Source organism: Canis lupus, chromosome 7, assembly GCF_048164855.1.
Source record: "Canis lupus baileyi chromosome 7, mCanLup2.hap1, whole genome shotgun sequence".
In the NCBI taxonomy this organism is placed as follows: Eukaryota; Metazoa; Chordata; class Mammalia; order Carnivora; family Canidae; genus Canis; species Canis lupus.
Window position 1 is genome coordinate 52,856,732 of NC_132844.1, and position 26,183 is coordinate 52,882,914.

The 26,183-nt window shown below is 38.7% G+C and overlaps 1 protein-coding gene across 2 annotated transcripts in view; it reads left to right on the top strand.

Moving 5' to 3' along the window:
- The window catches only part of PKHD1 (PKHD1 ciliary IPT domain containing fibrocystin/polyductin), a 471,902-nt gene that overhangs the window by 43,970 nt on the left and 401,749 nt on the right, over window positions 1–26,183 (top strand). For both annotated transcript variants that reach the window (XM_072832682.1, XM_072832683.1), the window contains exons 22-28: window positions 693–868; window positions 3,473–3,611; window positions 6,033–6,160; window positions 8,436–8,620; window positions 9,555–9,677; window positions 10,881–10,986; window positions 11,695–11,970. In XM_072832682.1, coding sequence (XP_072688783.1) covers window positions 693–868; window positions 3,473–3,611; window positions 6,033–6,160; window positions 8,436–8,620; window positions 9,555–9,677; window positions 10,881–10,986; window positions 11,695–11,970 — 1,133 coding nt within the window. The remainder of the gene's footprint in view (window positions 1–692; window positions 869–3,472; window positions 3,612–6,032; window positions 6,161–8,435; window positions 8,621–9,554; window positions 9,678–10,880; window positions 10,987–11,694; window positions 11,971–26,183) is intronic.

Here is a 26,183-nt window from a genome sequence, read left to right on the forward strand (position 1 = left end):
TTAACCGACTAAGTCACCCAGGTGCCCCTTGACTTGGGATTCTGAACACATTTTATTCCACTAAGAAGTTTGATTTAAGAGCAGTTCGTTGTTAGGAATATAATACTTAGAAGTACTCTGACACTTTTCGCAGGGAGAGAATGATAGACGATCATATTTGGAAGAGATTTTAGAGACTGTTCCTTGACGTTACAGATGAGGAAAATTGGGACCCAGGGAATTTGTGAGTCATAATTTATATAGCAAGTAAACAGAGACTCTGCAATAAAATACAGGCCTCTTGATCCCTTGGTTCTGTGTGCTTTCAACAGATGCCTTATGGGTTTGTGAGTGGTTTTAAACTTGAGTGAGTCCAGGAGTATTCATCTTCTCTGTGGTTAGAGCCTAGCATATGCCCTGCTTAAGATACATAGTTATGTTGTAATCTGAAAATGCCGCTGACATTGGGTGTCATGAACAAATAATTGCCTTGAAATGTGACTCAGTTGCATGATACCTCAAGCTGAACCAAACCTGTCTTGGTTATGATGCCTGTACCTGTGGCACACAGGGCTGTTTAGGTGCAGGGGTCCTTGGGGCGTCTCTCCTGACCGCTTAGTCCTCAGGCACCCAGGTTTGTGAACTTGGCTCCTTGGGAAAGGGCTGCAGGTGCACACAGAGAGGTCCATTTCTGCTCTGGGCTTGTTTTTCAGCTGGCAATTCACTTGCACTGACCTCTGGGAGACTTGTGTGCACCACTCCGTGTATCTCCAGCCACCTCTGGTAGACTCCCCTGTGCTGGTTCATCGGATTGACCTCTTCCCTCTGTCTCAGGAGACAAGTGGGTTCTATGTGGATGAAATTATTATTGCGGACACAAACATAACAGGTGATTATCGAATCTGCTCTTGTCAATGAGCCTATCAAATGCTGACCCCAAATTTTTCTGCTAGGGGCTGCTCTTCTTTTAATGCAGAGGGAACACATGCTTCCCCATCTTGTCTGCCTTGGTTCTGGAAAGACGATGCATTCAAGATTGTGTGCCCTTGGTCCCTTTCTCTCTCTAGCTAATTCCCTTTTCCCCTATTTATCCAATGCTTGCTCTTGCTTCTGTTCTCTTACACCAATTTTACCACTTTCATCCTGAGAAGGCTTGGTTTCCTCATCTATAAAATGGGCATAATCAGGGCCCCATCTCATTGATTTACTGTGAAGGTTGATTGAAATATAGCATGTAGTGAAGTCATTACAGGTCCTGGACCATAGTAAATGCTCAATAAATATAAGCAATTATTATTACTCTTATCAGTATTATTATTAGGCCGGCAAGATTTCTTCACCTGTCCATGAATTAATATTTGTCACTCAAAGTGCTGGAAGGAACAAGACAATATCTGGCCTGTAAATGTGCTAATGGTCTCATTTGCACCTTTAAGGCAGAAAAGATAGAGAGTAAGTAACCGCGTCCTCATGAGAATAGGCTTGTCCTGCTTTCTGCCCATCCACATTCCTCCTACTCACCATTTGGAGCTCATGGCCCGTTCCTCCATGAAGTCCCCCTTGATGTCCCTTAGGCACAGCGGCCTCCCCTGGCTTCGCTTGTCCACGAGTCTTAGGGACAGAAAGCTAGCTCATCAGGGGTCCTCCTGACGCTGGCCCAGTATGACATGCACTCAGGGAAGAGAAGCCCATGGCCAGGACAGAATGGTGTCATCTGTTTATTGGGGCTTTCAGGCTTCAAGCTTTTGCTCACTTCCCCTTTTCCCACGTTAGTCTTTCATCTGAAAATTGTAGAGCTGAGGGCAGGAGATCTTGGGGGTGGATGGCAAGAGGACTCACTTTCAGCCCCGAAATCTCATCATTCTGTGATACTCAAAATTCCATCTCTTATCTGTTTCACACACTTAAGCGTTTTGGGACATCTGCGTTGGAAGGAGGTATTACTGATTTCAAACGCTGTTCATGTTATTTCACACTTAGATGATGATAATATTCAAATGATGTGCTGGGGTAACCACCTGAATTTCTTGGGGCCCAAGGCAACTGGCTGGGTCCCTTGGTGTACCCATCCTGGACCCTAAGTGCTGTGCGGATTCCCGGAGTGCTGAGGGGATCAATATTTCAAGCACTGACTGGGAACTTGGGACAAGATGATAAATACTGTTTCCCTTCTCTTCAAACCCCTGAAGCCCAGGAGCCAGAGCCCCTTCTCACTGCCTTTACCCTTTAGCCACCAAATGCTCCAGTACATGGAACCATCCACAGGTGAGGTGAGTGGGGAGGGAGGGAGACAGGGGCGGGTTAGGTGAAACAGCCTCCTTCCCACTTTGTCTAGTTTCCCTGTTGGTGATGATTTTGCTTTGAGGATTATTTAATGGCAAGATGAGCCCTAAACAATTGGGCCAGAGAGTCATAGTTAATTGAGATTCATCTCATCAGCTTCACACTTTATATTGCCTCACTTAATCTCTTCTATGAAAGTTCCTTTTTATCTACTGATGCCTACCACTTACTTCTCATTGAGATTTTGGGAGTCCATGAAGTGGTCCTATTATCTCTGTTCTGTAGAGGAGGAAACCAAAACTAAGAAGGGTTGAGTATCTTGTCCAAAATCACAGAGCTGGGATGTGGGAGAAATTGGAATCTGGACACCAGAGGCAAGCCTTCAATGATTCTATCCCCAGCTGAGCAAATGAAACATTTATTGAGCCCTACTGTGTGCCTGCTACTGTGCTAAATAAGCATGGGACATGCAAAGATGCTGCCTTTACACTGTCCACTGTTTTGATTGTACAGTCTTAGGGAAGATGCGTCCTTTACCCAGGGGAAGAGGATATTCTATTGTGCTGCTCATTTTGAATCTGTGATCCTACTAAACTCTCCCTGCCATGCAGATTGATGTGTTATGATCGCCACTTTACAGATGAGGAAACAGTCTTAGTAGAGAGGTTATGTTGATCAGCCAAATAGTTACCTAATGGAAGTGGAAAATCAGGATTTGAACAGTAGTTGGTTTTAAAGTTTGCACTTTTTCTGCACACATGCTGAGTCCATGCTGTGGATGAGCACCCCCATCAGGTGCCTGTGTGCTCTGTGTTCCTGAAGAGGATCAGCTGTATGTACCCAGAGTTGCCAGAGGCCTTGGGGAGGAAAGGAAGTAGGGGTAAAAGTCCATACTGCAGTAGATCCTCTGTGTGGAGGTGCCTCCAATAGTATCAGGAGGGACATTTGCCTAGTGTGAGGCTTATTAAACTTTGCTATGGAATTAGTGTTTGTCTCTCTAAACCATGACCTTACATTTTCCTTTTGGTATCAAGCCGAGTCCTACTGCCTCCTCTTCCTTTGATTTTCATGGTGGCAGATAGGTAGGATCTCTGCTTGAAGTGTGAGTGGAGATCTAAGTAACTCAGCATCTACGGTTAGGATTTTCCACCAGACACATCAGCTCTTCCATCTTGAGTCACTTGCTAATGATTGGATCATTGGTCTCTAGTTTCTCAAGCAGATTCTGAAACAGCTCACCCAGGTGGGAATCTGGTAGAGTCGCTCTGTGTGGTGGGATCCCCTCCAGTCTACAACATAAGCTTCTGGTTGGTGGGGTGCGGCCAGGAGCTCCCACTCATCACCGCAAGGTAGGGAGCAGTCTTTGCTCATTTGTCCTTTCTTAGGATTTTTCATTGGCCTTTGGGGACACAGAGGTTGGGACTTTTATCAGAAAGAGCCACCTGACTTGTTGCTTAAGACCATGGTTCTCAGGATTCTCAGTTGTAGGAATGCAGCAACAGACTCACCTGGAAATCTTGTTAAAATGCAAATTACTGGGCCCCAACCACTCTGTCTTTAACTCAGTAGGTTTGAGCTGAGGCCCAAGAATTTGCATTTCTTTTTTTTTTTTTTAATTTTTTTAAATTTTTATTTATTTATGATAGTCACAGAGAGAGAGAGAGAGAGGCGCAGAGACACAGGCAGAGGGAGAAGCAGGCTCCATGCACCGGGAGCCCGACGTGGGATTCGATCCCGGGTCTCCAGGATCTCGCCCTGGGCCAAAGGCAGGGGCCAAACAGCTGCGCCACCCAGGGATCCCAGAATTTGCATTTCTAATGAGCTCCCAGGCAATGCTGATTCTACTGGTTTAGGGACTACACTCTGAGAACTAGTTTCTAGTGAATTTCTGTGTTTGTTTTTTTTAAGATTTTATTTGTGTATTCATGAGAGACACACAGAGAGAGGCCGAGACACAGGCAGAGGGAGAAGCAGGCTCCCTGCGGGGAGCCTGTTGTGGGACTCGATTTTAGGACCCCGGGAACGCACCCTGAGCCAAAAGCAGATGCTCAACCAGTGAGCCACCCAGGTGTCCCTCTAGTGAATTGTTTTAAAGTAGTTGTATTTTTATGCTATTCAGAGTATCCCATTCCCACTGTTTACATCCCTCATTCCATCTTCCATATATTAACCTTATTGGAATCTTTTGAGGTGAAAGGAAATACGCCAACGGACTAAACCAGCTATTTCTAAGAACTTAACACCAGATGGCACTAAAGGCCCATAAGAGTGGCTTCTCCTTAATTGTCAACAGAGTCTAGCTGCAGTTCATAAAGCAGTAACTACGGATCAGTCTCCTCCCAACTCTTTGAACACATGTATGCTCTAATTCATTCTTTCCATTTGTCACTTAAACCCCAATAGGATGAAAGAATTGAGATGCTCTGCCTTTAACATTTTTCTTTCCATCTTTTTCTAACGTGTTCCCAGTTGAGTTCTACTCCTATGACGTTTGGGATGGTGTATAAAAGGCAGGTGCAGAGAGCTTGAATCTGTGGTCTGCCCTCTTTGACTTAGTGTTCCAGGGCCTGTTTGGCAGGAAAGATGTGAAAACCATCAGGAGAATCAAGGAGTGAAGGAGCTATGGCGGTGGGGAGGGAGCCTGCCATATTAGTCAGCCTACAGTCCTGTATTCCAAGTGCCTAAGCTTTAACTCAGAAATGCCAGAGGCTAATTTGGGTTTCTCTGAACAGGTCCACAATAGAATGGTCCTGACAATCTTCCTTTCTGATATTTCCTCAAGTCCCTTAAGTCCTTCTGGAAGCCTCCCACCTCAGCAAGATAGGACCCCCTTGGACTGGCCCCTACTGGCTTCATCCCCCAACACAGCTAGTATCACTCTGTTTCTGTATAGTTGTAATTATGTATATCAACATGTGGTTCTTAAATAATATTGATAAATATAATATATGCTCATTGTTGAAAATTTGGAAAATACAGAAAAAGACTTAGAAGATAAAAAGTCACTCATAATCCCTCTCCTTGGAGATAACTTTTATTGACATGTCAGATTCATATTCTAACTCCCTTTTCTTAAGCAGCTTTTGTATACATATATATGTATATATTTACTTTTTAAACCTCAAATTGGGACCATACATTGCACACTATATTTGGCAACATGCCCATTTCACCTAATGGTATACATTGAATATTCCCCTGTATCATTAATGGGGAATGGTAAGATTTTTCTAAAATATTATTTTATTGGCTGAATGGTATTCCATCTCATGGTATGCCATGATTCATTTGACCCATTTATGGTACTAAAGCAAGATTATGCAAGCAGTGTGTTTGCAAACAGGCAGTAGCTAAGAAGTGGGCCAGAAGGAGTGGCCTGTGTTTCAGGTGGGGATACAGAGTGGAGAAGCATCTGTGGGACAGGTACTGATTCCTCATTTCATGATGCAAATAGTTTAGAGAATATCAAATTCTTTTTTCATTCTGTGCTTCAGGGCCAAAGCTGTGGAGGCTGAAGTTACCACTTTTTTTACTCTGGGTCACTGTGCTTCCAGGATCAGTGCAGGGGCAGGGTGGAACATTCTGTAAGAATCCTAATATTTACACTACACTGTATCTGCTGTGATGCGACAGGGATATATCTGGGAGGTTGACATTGTGTCCTGGAAACATGGCAGACTATATGGTCTTTGGGATGAAGTTAAGTTCTGTTTACAGTGACACTTCTGGATGCTTACTGTGGTTAATACTTTGTTTTTGACATCCCACAGCATTGTGCCCACTGGAGGAGAAGCCAGAAGATCTGGGTTGGTCCAGGTGACAACACAGAGAATACAGAAGACAAGCCCACCTTTAGGAGGATACTTTCACATCCAACTTCCTACTTCAGTGATTCCTGGTAAAGAGGCAATTAGAGTGCACCAATTTCTCATTTCCATTTTTAGGGGCATTCCCAGGCAAACAATATCCTGAGAGATTGTCAGGCAGAGTGATAGTCTTAAAGCTATTTTATTTTCCAGCATTTGAAAGTGACCCTCATAAAATTAAAGATCTATACAATAACCATACCATATTATTGTTAATATGACCCAACTTTTTGGTTTTGTAGGTGTGGTAACTGAGTGAATTAGCTTCCTGGGGCTGTCATAACAAATCACCACAAATTTGGTTGGTTAAAACAACAGAAATCCATTCTCTGACATTTCTGATGGCTAGAGATCCACAATCAAGTTGTCAGCAGTGCCTCACTCTTTCTGAGGGCTCTAGGGAAGGATCTGTTTCCTAGCTCTTCTAGCTTCTGGTGACTTCCCATATTTCTTGGCCACGTCACTCCCAGTCCTGCTGCCATGGTCACATTGTTTCTTCCTCTTCTTCCTCAAAACATCTTGTCTCTCTCTTACAAGGATACATATGATTACATTTAGGGCCTACCTGGATAACCCAGGATAAACTCCTCCTCTCAAGATTTTTAACCACATCTTTTGCAATGTAAGGTAATATACACTTTTTTGCTTTATAAGGAAATATTCATAGGTTCCAGGGATTAGGGCATTGACATATCTTTCAGAAGCCGAGTATACTAGAGCTTGCCCAGAGGTCATACAAATAGTTGATGGCAAAGTCCGATTATGAACTCAGGTATTTGACTATCAGGTCAGTCCTATTCTCTCTAGAGTTTCCTAGGCCAACTTCCATGGTAGCCATGGTCCATCCAAGTTAAACTCCATAGTGACACCATATACTATTGAGAATTTTAGTGGTCATAACAGTGTAGAAAGAGGTTTCAGATGTAATTTGCATGACACCTTTTCTAAATCTTTAAGGGTATGCACATTTTACAAAGGATAAGGAATAGAAGTGATTATACTATTTATTTGGTAAAACACAGAAGAATCAGAAAGGAGGCTCAGAAGAATTCAAGGGTGGCTGTATAAAAATTGGCACATGGTCCAAAGTCTTCCGCCTTTGGAGAAGAAAGATGGCTGGGTTTCCAAGACTCTTTTTGTGTGGAAGGAATGGTGCTTTTACCCTAACAGAGCCACTTAGGACAAAATGAAGGCCACGGACTATTGGAGACTGAAAAATGGCTGTGGAAGCGGTGCTCTGTATTTATGAAGTCCATCCCTGGGTCATGAGTTTCCCTTATCATGAGCTGCAGTCTGTCTACTACTACATCTACTCTTGATACCACCATGTTCTGTCATGATGCTCTTCACATCACTGCAAAGCAATCCAGGAAAGGCAGCCTTAACCTAGCCTTTAGAAATGATAACAGCCTCAAATTATGTAAATGTAGAACAAGCTTTTTTTTTTTTAAAGGATAATTTTGTTTGCATGGTAGAAATTCAGTGGTATTTTATTAACACTCCCTGGCCATGTGGAATTCAGGAGGCAGATCCTTGAGTAGTTAGGAAGCATCCTGGGTTAAGTGTGAACCCATCTTGCTTGGTTGGCAAGCTGAATCTCCTTGAGTCTCATTTTCTTCATCTCTAAAGTAGGCATGAGGATACCTAAATGGCTCACTCACAGGGCTTTTGGGAGTAGCTAATGAAATGGAAACTTTTGGTAAAGCGAGAACTGGGGTTCAAACGCAGGCAGGGCTTAAGCACAGAATGCTATTATTTCTCTGTGGGGATGGGGAACAGGGAAGCAGGTGGTTGGGCTTAAAAGAATTCTAATAGAGAAACCAAAGTTAAATGCCAACATTCCTCAGCTGGGTTGGCTAAGTTTTTATGGGTGTCAGCTGCTGTGTGCCTCCCCGACTCCCTGTGAAAAGTGGCCAACTTTTCTCTGTTCACAGGGCCAGCTAAACTTTTCCAGGGAAAAACCACTGTTTAATTAGGTTTTCAGGCATTACCAGGGTGTCTGGAGTGTACATTTGGAGTTGACAGTGGAGATAGTTTTGTCTGATGTGCCTATGCTCCCTTCTTGCTGTGAGATGGGATACTGATTAAAGAGATCACAATATTTAAAAAGTAGGCATCTACTTGTATTTGCCTTAGGAAACACATGGTTAACTGGACTGGGGTTTCTCTTGAAAGCATAGTTTGAACTTGAGGATCTCCTGCATAGTCAGTAGACATCTTGACATTTATTCTCTGTTATTTTAATGATTAAACCCCATGCTGTGGAGTAATTAGTATCTTTTTTTAATATCAAAACTTGTCCCACAGATGTCCCTGTGCATATTTCAGCTAGTCACCTTCGCAAGCTCTTGCAGAACAATGCTGATAACTTTACATCCAGGTACCTCAACAGCAGTGACCTCACTGTAATGGAGGATCTAAAGTCTTGCTACGAACATGAGTGGACCCTCTCCTGGTCCAGCCAAGTTGGAGATTTGCCCAATTTCATTAGGGTATGTATGGTAGTGGTGTGGATTTCGTGTCCTAGAGCAGTTTTGTAAAACAACAACAACAACAACAACAAAAACACAAAAAACCCCTCAGAATTATCTGAATGAAACTGTCATGAATTATTAATTTTGTTGGAATATTCAAGTAAAGGGGTTCGGTGATCTTCTTTTGGGAAGTTTTCAAGGCATGTTTTGTATCTCATGTTCCTGATAAAGCAATTGCAACCCAACATCTCCTTTCCTAACAGACTATAGGTAGAAGTTGTTGGTCAGTGTCCACCATACAATAATTCTACATCTGTTATTGGATAATTTAAGCAGATGTGATTGACTTAGATTATCATGGAGGCAGATGGCATAGCAGAAGGAAGTTTAGAAAAGGATTTGCTGTCTGTGGATAATGATAAAAGCAGATGCTCTTGCATATTTAGGGTTTTAAAAAATAATCTAATGATCATCTAGCATTTGGTTATTATAAAATGAAACTCAAGATAAAATTTTATCCCTGTTATATGATATTGTGGGTCATCTGGTTTTCAAACAAAATACTGGGATGGAGATGGAGGATGGATGAGGAGTCATCTCAGCACTTTTTTTCCCTTACCTTTTATTTTAATATTTTGGATTGCAAACATATAAAATAGAAAAGCACATAGAAACAAAATATCTCAAGACAGAGAGAAAAGATTGTTTTATGTGCCTTTTTTTTTGGCCATTCTACTTGCAGATAAATACTCCTCTAGTCTACTGGGGCTTTGGTTAGCTGTTACTTACAGTTAGGTTTCTAGGCCTCAACCCCTGTCACCCTATCTTTGCTTTCTAGCTATCTGGTTATCTTAAATAAAATGTGAAAAGACCCTTTATCATTAGATTTAGACTTCTGTTAGATTAGACTTCTATTCTATGACAGAATTCACCAGAAATTTAACCATCTCAGGTCTCTGATGCAAATCTAACTGGAGTGAACCCTGCTGCAACCGTGCGTGTAGTATATGATGGTGGAGTTTTTCTTGGACCTGTATTTGGAGACATGTTGGTTACTGCCAACCAGCACACTCAGGTGAGAGTAGATGGGCCTCTCAAAGTGCAAGTACCAGTTGCAAGTGTCTCAGCCCCTTCCTGATTTGTAATGTGAGCCAGTTTCAAGGATAATTTATCCAATCCATAAAACAGAGACAATTATGCCTATCCTCTTTCTCTTCCATAGTGCATGAAAAACCTTTGAAAATAGAAATGCTTTGCAAACACAGCATCCTACTATTATAATTATCAATGCTATTATTATGGTACAAAAAATGGGGAACCTCTATAGCTACCTAGAATTTATACTTCCAGACAGTGATCCCAGAAAGTAAATGAGTTAGGTCAGTGCCTTTTGTCTTTGAAATATATTTTTTTTATCTTTCCAATCTGCCCAGTTCCTGTTATAAGTCATCTGCTTTTAATTTGAGAACATTTTAAAAAATGAAAACTATAAAGAATAATGTAACCATCACTTGGGTACCCAAACCAAAGTTTAATAATTGCCAACATTTGGATAAGGTTTTTTGTGTGTTTATGAATAAAAGAAAACATTAAAGATAAAATTGAAGTGTTCTTTGTCACCTATGCCTTCATGCCATCCCCCACCTCTTCTCTCCATAAGCGAACACTATTATAAATATAGTGTGTGCTTTTGATCCATGTTTTATGAGAGAGCATCAAACAAGTCCTATCTTTTTCACTCTTTCCATCCCCAAGTATTGTACCAGATTAATATTGAGATTAACAGTGAGAGGAAGAATCATATAGTCTGTTATTGAGGACTTACCATTCTAGGACAAAAAGACCCCAACTGAATAAATGCCCAAATACACTATTTTCCATTTACATATCCACATAGTATAATTGAAGAAAGGTGCCTATTTTGTTGGCATGTACCAGCAAAGAAAGGACTTTTTACAGGTATCCAGTTGAGTATAATCTCAAGTGATTAAAAGTCCTTGGGCAGTTTGAATTTTATTAAATTTACTACAGAAAGGAAATTTTCTCAAGATTTAGGATATTTGATTATAGAAATGTTAGGTTTCAGCATAACTACCATCATTTTAAGAAAACCTAACATGTTCTGATTCATTCACTAAAGTTTGTACTGGGAAATAGAAGAAAGAAAAAAATGAATCCTTAAACATGTTAATTTGGACAGATTTCAAAAGTGCTTTATGAATACTCTTGAGCACATGAAATTCACACATTTGCGTTTAATTCCTTTGCCTTTTTTCAGGTGGTTGTGCGAGTGAATGACATACCAGCTCATTGCTCAGGTTCCTGTTCATTCCAGTACCTCGAAGGGTCAACTCCCCAGATCCACTCTGCATGGTATTCCCTTGGTATGATTTATGATTTGGCATTGAGATGGTCATGAACTTCAGACTCAGAGTGATTTGTTAGAGACCATGTACCTGGTGATGGGTGGACAGAAGGTGCATCGATTCATGGGGTGGATGTTGAGTGATGCAGCAGAAAGTATATATATTTTTTCCATCTAAATAAATGGAGACAGGTGGAGGTTTTTTGTTTGATTTTTTTTTTTGAGAGAGAAAGAGTGTGTGAGCAGAGTGAGCACATGAGCAGAGGAAGGGCAGAGGGAGAGGGAGAGAGAGAATCCCAAGCAAGGTCCATGTTGAGCATGGAGTCCAACATGGGGCTCAGTCTCACAATCCTGAGATCATGACCTGAGCCAAAACCAAGAGTCAGACACTTAACTGAGTCACCCAGGTGCTCCCAAGACAGGTAAAGTTTTGATGACCTAAAATATCTTATTCTCTTTGTCCCTTGTTTTGAAATGTTGTTTGATATGTTTTCACTCTTTAAAGTTGATTAGTGATCTCTTATTCCTAGTTTACTAAAATTTCATATGGGGGCTGTACATTGCAATAATAAGTATAGGAGCTCAATATTTGAGTCAGCACTCAACTCTGAATTTTGGGAGAGGAAGGTGAAAGAGAATGAACATTTGACATAGAAAGAGTTTTCTTAAATGAAGTTACATCACTGAGAGATGACTTTGTTCTTTTATTTTTTTTTCCTACTTTAAGATGGTGACATCAGCCTACTGATTTATATTTTTGGAATCAATTTCTCTGGTGACCCCCAGGCCTTGGAGATTATGGTGAACAAAACGAATTGCAAAGTTATTTTCTCAAACCAAACAAATGTGATCTGCCAGACAGATCTACTACCTGTTGGAATGCATCGGCTCTTCATGGTGGTAAGGCCTTTTGGTCGTGCCATCAACACTAGTGGAGAAGCCCTCTTCCTAAGTGTGGAGCCCAGACTGGATGCTGTGGAGCCTTCCAGAGCTGCAGAGATTGGTAATCTGGGGAGCACCCCACATTGCATCTGACCCTCTAAAGCTAACACTCTTTAAAAATTTTTTTTTATTGGAGTTCAATTTGCCAACATATAGCGTAACACTCAGTGCTGTGCTCATCCCACCAAGTGCCCCCCTCATTGCCTATCACCCAGTCACCCAACAACCTGCCCACTTCCCCTTCCACTACCCCTTGTTCATTTCCCAGAGTTAGGTGTCTCTCATGTTTTGTCACCCTTACTGATATTTTCACTCATTTTCTCTCCTTTCCCTTTATTCCCTTTCACTAATTTTTATATTTCCCAAATGAATGAGACCATATAATGTTTGTCCTTTTCTGATTGACTTATTTCACTCAGCTTAGTACCCTCCAGGTCCCTCCACATTAAAGCAAATAATGGGCATTTGTCGTTTCTAATGACTGAGTAATATTCCATTGTATACATAGACCACAACTTTTTTATCCATTCATCTTTCGATGGACACCGAGGCTCCTTCCACAGTTTGGCTATTGTGGACATTGCTGCTAGAAACATCGGGGTGCAGGTGTCCCGGCGTTTCACTGCATCTGTATCTTTGAGGTAAATCCCCAGCAGTGCAATTGCTGGGTTGTAGGGCAGGTCTATTTTTAACTCTTTGAGGAACCTCCACACAGTTTTCCAGAGTGGCTGCACCAGTTCACATTCCCACCAACAGTGCAGGAGGGTTCCCCTTTCTCCACATCCTCTCCAACATTTGTTGTTTCCTGCCTTGTTAATTTTCCCCATTCTCACTGGTGTGAGGTGGTATCTCATTGTGGTTTTGATTTGTATTTCCCTGATGGCAAGTGATGCGGAGCATTTTCTCATGTGCTTGTTGGCCATGTCTATGTCTTCCTCTGTGAAATATCTGTTCATGTCTTTTGCACATTTCCTGATTGGATTGTTTGTTTCTTTGCTGTTGAGTTTAATAAGTTCTTTATAGATCTTGGATACTAGCCCTTTATCTGATATGTCATTTGCAAATATCTTCTCCCATTGTGTAGGTTGTCTTTCAGTTTTGTTGACTTTCTTTTGTTGTGCAGAAGCTTTTTATCTTGAAGTCCCAATAATTCATTTTTGCTTTTGTTTCTCTTGCCTTCATGGATGTGTCTTGCAATAAGTTGCTGTGGCCACATTCAAAAAGGGAGTTGCCTGTGTTCTCTTCTAGGATTTTGATGGAATCATGTCTCACATTTAGATCTTTCATCCATTTTGAGTTTATCTTTGTGTATGGTGTAAGAGAATGGTCCAGTTTCATTCTTCTGCATGTGGATGTCCAATTTTCCCAGCACCATTTATTGAAGAGACTGTCTTTTTTTCCAGTGGATAGTCTTTCCTGCTTTCTCGAATATTAGTTGGCCATAGAGTTTAGAGTCCATTTCTGGGTTCTTTATTCTGTTCCATTGATCTATGTGTCTGTTTTTGTGCCAGTACCACACTGTCTTGATGACCACAGCTTTGTAGTACAACCTGAAATCTGGCATTGTGATGCCCCCAGCTATGGTTTTTAAAAGCTAACACTCTTGCTAATATGCAGGAATGTAGTCCTGTCACTTGATAAATTCCATATCCCCTACAATTCATAGCTTTTTGTTTTCTGCCAGCAGCAGTTTTTAAATGAGCAATAGACTTTTGAGCCCTTAAGTGAAGTCACTTGCCACATGAAGGATCATAGTTCACTGATGGTGTCAGGCATAACTCAGTCACTGAGTCATGGGACAATTTGGTCTAGTGGAAACAACACTAGATTGAGAGTTAGGACATGTGCCTCGATTTTTGTCCTGTGAAAGTCAGTTGTGTGACCTTAGGAGTTTTGGTTACTTTTATGGGACATAGTTTCCTAGTAACAATGATGATAGGCACAGTATCATTTATTGAGTACCTCTTCTGGGCAATCGCACTCTCTAAATGTCTAGAGCTGCCCCATGGAATGGAATTGTTACTTATTTCTTTTAGATGAGATGGAATTGTTACCCATTTTTTTTAGATGAGATAATGGTGGTTTAAAGAAGAGTGACTTGCCCAAGGCTTTCCAATGGAAAGAAGTGGAGCTAGATGCAAACTGGGATTTTCAGAAGCTCAGTCTCCTGCTTCTTCCATGGTGCCATGCTGTCTTAGCTATGCAGCAGACCTAATGATGCCTAATTCACAAGCCTCCTACTTTTGTGTGAGATTAAAATGAGTCAACAGGTGGGATAGTACTTTGAAAAGTGAAAAAAAATTGCAAATATGAAGTACAGGTCTTATGTACACAAACGTTTGTGGACTGATGTACAGTTGAATACTTCGCTAGCATGCAAAGCCAACTACTATTTGAGTAGAGGGGTATACAGAGGGCAGTGGGTCTTAATAAGTATAGACCCCATAGATTGTAGGTTCGTGCCATGGAAACCAAGGATCTCTCCATGCCTTTGAGGGGGCACAACCAATTAAAAACAACCCAGCCAGGTTGTAAGAATGTCAGGAACATTCATGCTTATATGTGTTAATGTATCATTTTTAGAGCATAGAACTACCTTCCTTAATGTCTCAGATTTTTGTCATTGTTTGTTCACTTGGTCAAAGAACTGTGGCTTAGAACACTTTCTTAAAGCAACATTTCCGGCCACAGAGTCATTGCAAAGGAACAGCTCATTTCTGATTTTACTTTGCCTAATGGAGTGAATTATAAGGCCCCCCCCTGCCTCATCTCTGCACAGAAACAAAGCAAGTTTGCTTTTATTTCTTGGTGGTTTCAGGAAGAGGCCAGATGATATGTGGTGCTCAGGGTGAAAGGTTATATTCTCTATGAACTCAATAATTATTGGTTTGAATTTAGAGTTTAAAATAGTCTTCTCCCTAGATTTATAAGGGGCTTTTGATCTTCCTATAAGATTGCTTTTGAAGTTCAGGTCATATAAATCTTCTTTGCCCTAGCGTGCTTTGCCTAAGCAGGGTGGCCAGCTGTCCTGTTTTCTTGGGACTGAGGGGTTTCCCAGGACACAAGACTTCGAGTTTTAAAATGAGGATGTGAAACTCTTAATGCTAAAATTTGGAAAGTCCCAAGCAAACCATGATGAGTTGGTCACCCTATTAGGGTATGCTGCATCAGCAATGCATAGTGCAGGGATTTGTCTGGTAGGATTGAACTTCATCCCTAGAGACCTTAGTAAATGGTGGAGAAAACTCCAAGAAGGGTTAGTGTCTTATGGGTGCAAGTGAGCTAAGGAGAAAGGGCAGGAGAGAGAGAGAGAGAGGGAGGGAGGGAGAGGGGCTCTAGCTCCTACTTTTCTAATTATTGGCTATAACCTTCCTCTTCCCTGCCACTTATCTAGTATCAGCTAGTGTCAATCACTTAATCAACATTATAAAGCCCTGCGCTGGATGCTGAAGATCTTGGCACTCAAAGTGTGGTTCTGGAGCAGCAGTATCTGCATCATCTGGGAGCTAGTTAGAAATGCAGAGTCTCAGGCTCCACCCCAGACCTCCTGAATCAATTTACAGTTTAACAGCATCCTCAGGCAATTTCTATGAATAGTACAGTTTGAGAAATGTTCCTACTGGGGGTTTAAAGAGAACCAGATCAAGGCCTACCAGCAAAAAATTCACAGAATAGCTTAATATGTAATGAATACCTAAAGTAATGTAATCAGTAACATTTTAAATCACCACTTGCGCATATGTCAAAGCACCCCTGAAAGGTTTTTTTTTTTTTTTAAGAGAGAGAGAAAGTGCAAATGGGGAGAGGGGCAGAGAGCGAGAGAGCGAGAGCAAGAGAGAGAGAGAGAGAGAGAGAGAGAGAGAGAGTCCTTAAGCAGATTCCCTGCTGAATGGAAAGCCTGACATAGGGCTCTATCCCAGGACTCTGAGATCATGACCTGAGCTGAAATCAAGGATTGGCTGCTTAATTGACTGAGCCACACAGGCCCTCTTGAAAGGGTTTTTGAAGGAAATCTCGGTATTGTCTTACGTACTTCCTTGGCCCATTTCTGTGCTGAGATAGAGTTGCCTTCTCCTTAGGTACAGATCCTTGTGAGGCACCTCAGCTTTCAAAGGGAGTGGTACAGTTTCATCTCCTCTGCAACTTTTAATTGTTAACACCAACAGTAACAATGATAACAATTGATTTAGCTCTCATTCTGTGCCAGGCACTACTAGTACTGGGGATACAGTCCATTAAAACTAAGTACCTGCTCTTGTAGAGGTGATGGGAAGTGTGTAAGAGAAAAATCAAGCAGGGAAAGAGTGGGGGAGCGGTGGTGGCTGTGATAGGATGATCACTAGCTTTGGAGGAGTGACACGGTGGCATCGGAGAATGGAGACACAGATGAAGTCAAGGAATGAGTCCTGGGAAATCTTGAAGAAGAGAGTTTTAGGCAAAAGAAACACCAAATGATAAAGTCTTAAGTCAGAATGAGCTTGTCTTCTTCCAAGAGGAGCAAGAAAGTTGTGGCTGGAACAGCTTGAGCAGAGGTGAGGAATAAGAGATGACTGGGAGCAGGTCAGATGGCTCCAGGGACAATAAAAGGTTACTGGCTCTTGTTCTGAGTGAGATGTGGGCCGCTGGAGGGTTTTTAGTGAAAAAGTAACATGATCTGACTTAGGCTGCTGTGAGAATATTCTGTAGGGAAGCAAAGGTGGAATCAGGGACACCAGTTAGGATGCTATTGCAATCATCCAGAGGTGAGACAGTGTTGGGCTGGACCAGGGCAGTATCTCAGAAATATATAGAGTTGCCCTGGGGGCATTCTCATTTCGGCTGAGGTCTTCTTCTTTTTGAAATTAAAAAAATTGAGATATAATTCCCATGTCATAAAATTCCCTTCTTAAAAGGATACAGTTCAGTGGTTTTCAATGTAAGTATATTTGCAAAGTTATGCAACCTCACCATTACCTAATTGCAAAACATTTTCATCACCTTGAGAAGAAACTTTTCTATCCATTAGGAGTCGCTCCCTATTTCTCCCCTCTCCTGATGTCTGGAAACCACTAATATATTTTCTGCATCAGTGAATTTGTTTATTCTAGACATTTCATATAAATAGAATCACACAGTATGTGACCTTTTGTGTCTGGCTTCTCTGCTTAGGATAGTGTTTTCAAGGTTCATCTATGTTGTAACATGCATCGTTCCCTTTTATGGCTAAATAATATTCCATCATAGAGATAGATACACCATGTTTTGTTTATCTCTTCATTTCATGGTGGACATTTGAGGTGTGTCCACTTTTTGGCTATTAAGAATAATGCTGCTATGAAAGCTTGTGTACAAGGTTTTGTGTGAATGTACATTTTCCATACTCTTGGGTATTTGCTTAGAAGTGGAATTGCTGGGCCATGTAGTAACTCTATGTTTAACTTTTGAGAAGCCGTTAAACTCTTTCCAAAATGACTGCATGATATTGCATTCCCACCAGTAATGTATGAAGGCACCAACTTTTCCACATTGTTACCAATACTTGTTGCTGTTGTTAGAAGCCATTTTAATGAATGTGAGATGGTATCCCATTGCGTTGTTTAAAATTTGAGTATTCTTGACACACAATGTCATATTAGTTTCAGGTGTACAGCTTAGCTTATACATTATGCCAAGCTCATCACAAGTGTAGCTGCTATGTGTCCCATTACTATTACACTATCCCTGTATTCCTTACACTCTGCTTTTTATTCTGTGACTTCCAGAACTAGAGGCATGTATCTCCGCCTCTCATTCACCTATTTTGCCCAACCCTCCCACTCCTTTCCCTTCTGGCAACCACTAGTTTGTTCTGTAGTTATAGTTCTTATTCTGCTGTTTGGTTATTTTTTTTAAATTCTATTTATGAGTGGAATCACATGGTGTCTTCTCGTTCTCAGTCTTCTCTCACTTAGCTTAATACTCTTTGTGTCCTTCCATATTGTCTCAAATGGGGCGATCTCATCTTTTGTTATGGCTGTGTAACATTCCATTATGTATATATACATATGTATATGTATACATGTCATATTAGTTTCAGGTGTACAGGTGTAGCCATATTTCCTATCCATTTGTCTGTTAATAGACATTTAGGTTGCTTCTATGTCTCTGTTATTATAAATAATGCCCCAATAAACATAGGGGTGTATATATTTTTTCCAAGTCAGTGTTTTCATTTTCTTTGGGTAAATACCTAGTAGTGGAATAACTGGATCATATAGTAATTGTATTTTTAAGTTTTTGAAACTTCCATACTGTTTTCCACAGTGGCTGTGCCAGTTGACCTTCCCACCAACAGTGCACGAGGGTTCCTTTTTCTCCACATCCTGGCCAATATCTGTTGTTTCTTATCTTCCTGATTTTAGCTATTCTAATAGACATGAGATGATATCTCAGCGTGGTTTTGATTTCCATTTCCCTAATGATGAGTGACGTTGAACATCTTTTCATGTGTCGGTTTGCCATCTGGATGTCTTTTTTGGAAAAATGTCTATTCAGATTCTCTGTGTATTTTTTAAACAGATTGCTTCTTTTTTGGTGTTAGGTTTTATGAGTTCTTTATATATTTTGGATATTAACCCTTTATTAGATATATCATTTGCCAATATCTTCTCTCATTCAGTAAGTTGATTTTTTTATTTTGTTGGTTGTTTACCACATAGAAGCTTTTTTATTTTTATGTACTCCCAATAGTTTATTTTTGCTCTTATTTCCCTTACCTCAGGAGACATATCTAGAAAAATGTTTGCTAATCGTTGATGTCAGAGAAATTACTATCTGTGCTTTCTTCTAGGATTTTTGTGGTTTCAAGTCTTGTGTTTAGGTCTTTAATCCATTTTAATTTTATTTTTGTGTGTGGTGTTAAAAACTGGTCCAGTTTCACTCTTTTACATGTAGCTGTCCAGTTTTCCCAGCACCATTCATTGAAAAGACTGTCTTTTGTATTCTTCCCTCCTTTGTCATAGATTAATTGACCATAAAAATGTGGATTTATTTCTGGGATCTCTATCCTGTTATATTGTCTGTGTGTCTATTTTTGTGCCAGTACCATACTGTTTTGATTACTACAGCTTTGTAGTATACCTTAATATCTGGGACTGTGATCCTTCCAGCTTTGTGTTTCTTTCTCAAGATTGCTTTGGCTATCCAAGGATCTTCTGTGATTCTATACAAATTTTAGTATTTTTTGTTCTAGTTGTGTAAAAATTAGTGTTTTTATTTTGATAGGGATTGCATTAAATCTGTAGATTGTTTTCATTAATAGGGTCATTTTGACAATATTAATTCTTCCAATATATGAGTATCTGTGTTATCTTCAATTTCTTTAATCACTTTTATAGTTTTAAGAATACAGGTCTTTCAGTTTTTTGGTGAAGTTTATTCCTAGGTACATTATTCTTTTTGGTGCAAGTGTAAATGGTGCTGTTTTTTAAAATTTTACTTTCTGTGATTTTATCGTTAGTTTATAGAAATGCTACCAATTTCTGGGTATTGATTTTGTATCTTGCCACTTTACTGAATTTGTTTATTATTTCTAGTAGTTTTTTGGCAGAATCTTTGGGATTTTCTACTATAGTATCATGTCATTTGTGAATAATGACAGTTTAACTCCTTTACCAAAAGGATGCCTCTTATTTCTTCTTCTTGTCTGATTGCTGTGACTAGGACTTCTAGTAATATATTGAGAAAAAGTGGCAAGAGTGGACATCCTTGTTTTTTCCTGACCTTAGAGGGCACTCTCTCTTCACTTTTTTACTATTGAAGATGATATTAGCTGGTTTTTTTTTTAAGATTTTATTTATTTATTCATGAGAAACACACAGAGAGAGGCAGAGACATAGACAGAGGGAGAAGCAGGCTTCTCACAGGGAACCTGATGTGGGACTTGATCCCTGGACCAGGATCATGCCCTGAGCTGAAGTCAGACACTTAACCACTGAGCCACGCAGGTGTCCCAGCTCTGGGTTTTTTTTTTTTTTTAATATATAGCCTCTATTATGTTGAGACATGTTCCCTCTACCTCCACTTTGTTGAGAGTTTTTATTGTCATTTTTTTCCTGCATTTTATTAGGATATCATATGATTTTTATTCTTCATTTTGTTGATGTGGTGTATGATGTTCATTGATTTGTGACTTTTGAGCTATCTTTGCATCCCAGGAATAAATCCCAACTGATTGAGGTGGCTGATTTTTTAATGTATTGTTGCATGTGGTTTGCTAATATTTTGTGGAGGATTTTTGCTTCTATGTTCATCAGGGATATTGGTCTATAGTTTTCTATTTTTTTTGTGGTTTTTATCAGGTTTTGATATTAAGGTAATACTGGCTTTGTAGAATGCATTTGGGAGTTTTCCTTCCTCTTCTATTTTTTTTAATAGTTTGAGAAGAACAGCTATTAACTTTTTTTTTAATTTTTATTTATTTATAATAGTCACAGAGAGAGAGAGAGAGAGAGAGAGAGAGAGGCAGAGACACAGGCAGAGGGAGAAGCAGGCTCCATGCACCGGGAGCCCGACGTGGGATTCGATCCCGGGTCTTCAGGATCACGCCCTGGGCCAAAGGCAGGCGCCAAACCGCTGCGCCACCCAGGGATCCCTATTAACTCTTTTTTAAATGTCTAGTAGAATTTACTTATGCATCTATCTGTTCCTGGACTTTTACTTTTTTGTAGTTTTTTGTTACAGATTCAATTTCTTACTTGTAATTAGTCTATTTAGATTTTCTATTTCTTTCTGGTTCCGTCTTAGAAGATTGTATATTTCTAGGAATTTATCCATTTTTTTCTGAGCTGTGTAGTTTGTTGGCCTATAATTTTTCATAGTATTATTCTATTATAGTCCTTTGTATTTCTGTGGCATCAGTTGTTACTTCTCCTCTCTCATTTCTGATTTTATTTATTTTGATCCTTTCTCTTTTTTTCATGATGAATCTGGCTAAGAATTTGTCAATAAGTTCTTGGTTTCATTGATTCTTTTTCTTTTTTCTTTTTTTTTTTTAAGTTTCTATGTCATTTATTTCTGCTCTGATCTTTATTATTTTCTTTTTTTCTACTTGCCTTGGATTTTGTTTTTTAAGTTACCTTAGGCATAAAGTTAGATTTTTTATTTTAATTTTTTCTTGTTTCTTGACATAGGCCTGTATTACTATATACTCCCCTCTTAAACTGTTTTTTTGCTGTCCTGGAGACTTTGGACTGTTGCGTTTTCATTTTCGTTTGTCTCCATGTATTTTTATAAATTTCTTCTTTGATTGCTTCATTGATTTATTCGTTGTTTAGTATCATGTTGCTTGGTCTCCATGTATTTTTTTTTTCAGTTTTCTTCATGTGATTTATTTCTGGTTTCATACCATTATGGTGGAAAGGTGCACGTATTTCAATCTTCTAAAATTTATTGAGGCTTGTTTTATGGTCTAATATGTGATCTGTTCTGGAGAATGTTCCATGTGTACTTGAAAAGAATGTGTCTGTTGTTTTTGGATGGAATGTTCTGTGTATATCTGTTATGTCTATATGGTTCAATGTGTCATTCAAAGACATTCTTATCTTACTGATTTTCTGTCAAGATTATCTGTCCATTGATGTAATTGGATTGTTAAAGCACCCTACTATTATTGTATTACCATAAATTTCTCTATGTCCTTTATGTATTTAGGTGCTTCAAAATTGGGTTCATAGATATTTACAATTGTTATAACTTCTTGTTCATTATGTAATGCCCTTCTTTGTCTCTTGTTACAGTCTTTGTTTTAATGTCTATTTTGCATGATGTAAGTATTGCTACCTTAGCTTTTTTGTTCACTTCCATTTGCATGGTGAATATTTCTCCATCTCTTCACTTTTGGTCTGTATGTGTCTTTAGGTCTGAAGTGAGTCTCCTGAAAGGCAGAATATAGATGAGTCCTATTTTTTTTAAAGATTTTATTTATTTATTCATGAGAGAGAGAGAGAGAGAGAGAGAGAGAGGCATTCAGGTCTCCAGGATCAGATCCTGGGCTGAAGGTGGTGCTAAACCACTGAGTCACCTGGGCTGCCCCCTCCCCCTTTTTAAAATCCATTTAAAATCTATCTTTTGATTGGAGCATCTAGGCCATTTACATTCAAAGTAATTGTTGATATTTTAAAATTTGTTTTCTGGTTGTTGTTATAGTTCTCTCTGTTCCTTTCATTTTCTCTTTTCTTTCTTTGTGATTCCTGAGTATCTATGGTGTTTTGTTTTGTTGGCTTTCCATTTACTTACTTATTTATTTATTTATTTATTTAGGTTTTATAGAGGTTTTGGGTTTGTGGTTATAATGAGGTTCATATATAACATCCCAAGTAAATAGCAGTTGATATTAATTTGATGGTCATTTATGTTCAGACACATTATGAAAAAATAAAAAACATAAATCTCATATTTCATATCTTTTTATTTGTATTTTTATGTCTAATCATGACTATTCCTTTTCCACTTAAAAAGTCCCTTTAACATTTCTTGTAAGCCTGGTTTAGTGGTCATAAATTCCTTTATCTTTTGTTTGTCTGGGAAAATCTGTATCTGTGCTTTAAATCTGAATGATAACCTTCCTTGGTAGAATATTGCTGGTTGTAGGGTTTTTTTTTTTTTTTCCCTTTCACACTTTGAATATATCATGCTCCTTCTTCTGGCTTGCAAAGTTTCTGCTGAAAAATCAACTGATAGTCTTATAGGTTTTCCCTTGTAGGTAACTGTTTGTGTTTCTCTCCTGCTACTTTTAGGATTCTCTCTGTCTTTAACCTTTGACATTTTAATTATTATGTGCCATGGTGTAGACCTTTTTGGGTTCACCTTGTTTGGAACTTTTTGTAGTTCATGGACTTAGATGTCCATTTCCTTCTGCAGGTTAGGAGAGTTTTCAGTTATTACTTCTTCAAGGAAGTTTTCTATCCCTTTCTCTCTTCTTATTCTGGGACCTCCAATGTGAATGTTTGTTCACTTGATATTATCCAAGAGATTTCTTAATCTACCTTCATTTTTAAAAATTCTTTTCTTAAAAAAAGAATAAAATAGAGTTTTTTTTTTCTTTTTTTGCTGTTGCACTTATATGCCTTCCATCATCTATGGCTGATACATTATTCTGTATCCCCTAATCTACTGTTGATTCCCTCTAGTGTGCTTTTAAATTTCAGTTATTGTATTCTTCAACTCTGATTGAGTTCATTGAGTTTTGCTTCTTAAAATATATTCTATTTACTGAAGCTCTACTGAGTTTTTCCATTCTTTTCTCCAGTCCAGTGAGTGTCTTTGTGATCATTAAATTCCTTATCACATATTACTTATCTTGGTTTCACTTAATCTTTTACTGAGTTTTTTTCTTGTTCTTTCTTTTGGAGAGCATATTCCTGTCTCCCCATTTTGCATGACTTACTATGTTTGTTTCTATGGATTAGGCAAAATGGCTACTTCTCTGTGAAGTTGGGTATAGTAACCCCTGTGCAGACTGTCTGTGCTTCATGATTCTTGCTGACTGAAGCTGTGGATGTATATGCTAGTTACTCTTTTAAACAATGAGTTTTTACAAAGAGAATAAAGAAACAAATAATAATGAAATTAAAAAAATACAATGAAAGCAGAAAAAAGAAAAAAGGAGAAGAAAGGATGAAAGAAAAAAGAGAAAAGAAAGAAAAGAACAAAATAAAGAAGAAAAAATAAAAACAAAACAAATTTTAAAAAGTAAAAATAAAATAAGACAGTATAAATTAAAACAAAGAAGCCTTCACACAAATCCATGACTTGTTTTCTTTTCTTTTTAAATTTTTTGAAAGATTTTAATTATTTATTTGACAAGAGAGGAAGAGCACAAGCAGGGGGAGCAGCAGGAGAGGGAGATGGGAGGCTCAATCCCAGGATCCTGGGATCATGACCTGAGCTGAAGGTGAATACTTAACTGACTGAGCCACCCAGGGGCCCCTCCCTCCACAGCTTGTTTTCTGTGCCCCAGCACTGCAGAGTGGCTGGTGCAGGCTTGTGGCCCTTAAACTTGCTGAAGTCACAAGTTCACCAAGATGACTGAATGTTCCACTTATGTTGTCTCAACCCTATTCTGGTCTAGGCTTTTGTGGCAGGATGAGAATGTAAACTGTGTCATTCTCCAGTCCCTGTGATCTGAAGAGCTTTCTAGCAGCGACTTGACCACTTGGCAGAGTTCTTGTGTTTCTTTTTTATATGCTAGCTAGATGCTCTTTTAAACTACCGATTTTTTTGGTGTCTCCAAGGACAGAGGGATCTGTTCCTGTTCCTTCAGTACTATTCCTCTCCACAGCCATTTGCAGCATTGGGAATGGGGGTTCTTTTTGTTACTGTCTTTCCATATCTCTTATTGTTCTCTTGCTATTCTCTGTCTTTTGTTGTTACTGTTCAGTCTGCTCTCAGTTCTTCTTCAGGTGGGACAGGTATATTAGCAGGTATAATTTAGTATGTTTTGTGGAGGAGGTGAGTTCAGAGTCTTCCTACATTGCCATCTTGAACTGGAACCTATCTTCATTGTGGTTTTGATTTGCGTTTTCCTAATGACTAATGATATTCAATATCTTTTCATTTGCTTATTAACCATTTGTATGCCTTTGGAGAAATGTTCACCCAAGTAGTATATATGTGTGTGTGTATATATATATATATATACACACACACATATATAGTATATATAATATATATATTATATATACTACTATATTACCTACTATATATCTTATATATATAGCAGGTAAGAGTCTCTTACCAGATATGTGAGTTGCAAGTATTTTTTTTCCCATTCTGTGGATTGTCTTTTCATTTTCTTGATAATATTCTTTGGAGCACAAAAGTTATTTTTTTAATTTTTAAAAATTTTAATTCCAGTGTAGTTAACATACAGTATTATATTATTTCAGGTGTACAATATAATGATTCAATCATTCTATATATTACTCAGTGTTCATCATGATAAGTGTACTCTTAATCCCTTTCACCTATTTCACTCATTCTCCCACCAACATCCCCTCTGGTAACTGTTTATTCTCTACAATTAAGTCTGTTTTTTTTGGTTTCTTTTTTCCCTTTGTTCATTTGTTTTGGTTCCTAAATTCAATATATGAATGAAGTCATATGGTATTTGGTTTTCTTAGACTGGTTTCTTTTGCTTAGCATTATACTTCCTAGCTCCATCCATGTTGTTGCAAATGGTAAGATTTCATTTTTTATGGCTGAATAATATTCATATATGTGTGTGTGTGTGTGTGTATATATATATATATATATTTGGAAAGATGTTGTTGTAGCCAGTGACAGAGAAATGACCACCTGTTCTCTCTCCTAGGACTTCTGATGACACATTTAGGTCTTTGTTCCATTTTGAATTTATTTTTGTGTATGCTGTAAGAAAGTGGTCCAGTTTTCCAGATCTTGTTGTCCAGTTTTCCCAACACCATTTGTGGAAGAGACTTTTTTCCCATTGTATATTCTTGCCTCCTTTGTTGAAGATTAATTAACCATATAATTGTGGGTTTATTTATGGGCTTTCTATTCTGTTCTATTCATCTATGTGTCTATTTCTGTGCTTACTATACAATTTTGATTACTACAACTTTGTGATATAACTTGAAATCTGGAATTGTGATACTTTTAGTTTGCTTTTTCTTTTTCAAAATTACTTTGGCTGTTCAGGGTGTTCTGTAATTTCATACAAATTTTAGGATTGTTTGTTCTCATATGAAAAATGCTTCTGATATTTTGACCTGAATTGCATTAAATCTGTATATTGGTTTGTGTAGTATGGACATTTTAACAATTTTTGTTCTTCCAATCCATAAGCATGGAATGTCCGTTTATCATTTTCAGTTTCTTTCATTAATATTTTATAGTTTTCAGAGTACAGATCTTTCACCTATTTGGTTAAATATATCCTTAGGTATTTTATTAATTTTGGTGTAACTATAAATGGGATTTAAAAAAAATTCTCTTTCTGTTACTTCATTATTAGCGTATAGAAATGCAATGGATTTCTGTACATTGATTTTGTATCCTGTACCTTTACTGAATTTATTTACCAGTTTTAGGAATTTTTTGGTAAAGTCTTTAGGATTTTCTACATATAGTATCATATCATCTGCAAATAGTGAACGTTTTATTTCTTCCTTGCCAGTTTGGATGCCTTTTATTCCTTTCTCTTGTCTGATTGTTATAGGTAAGACTTCCAGTACTATGTTGAATAACAATGGCAAGAGTGAACATTCCTGCCTTGTTCTTGACCTTAGGGGAAAA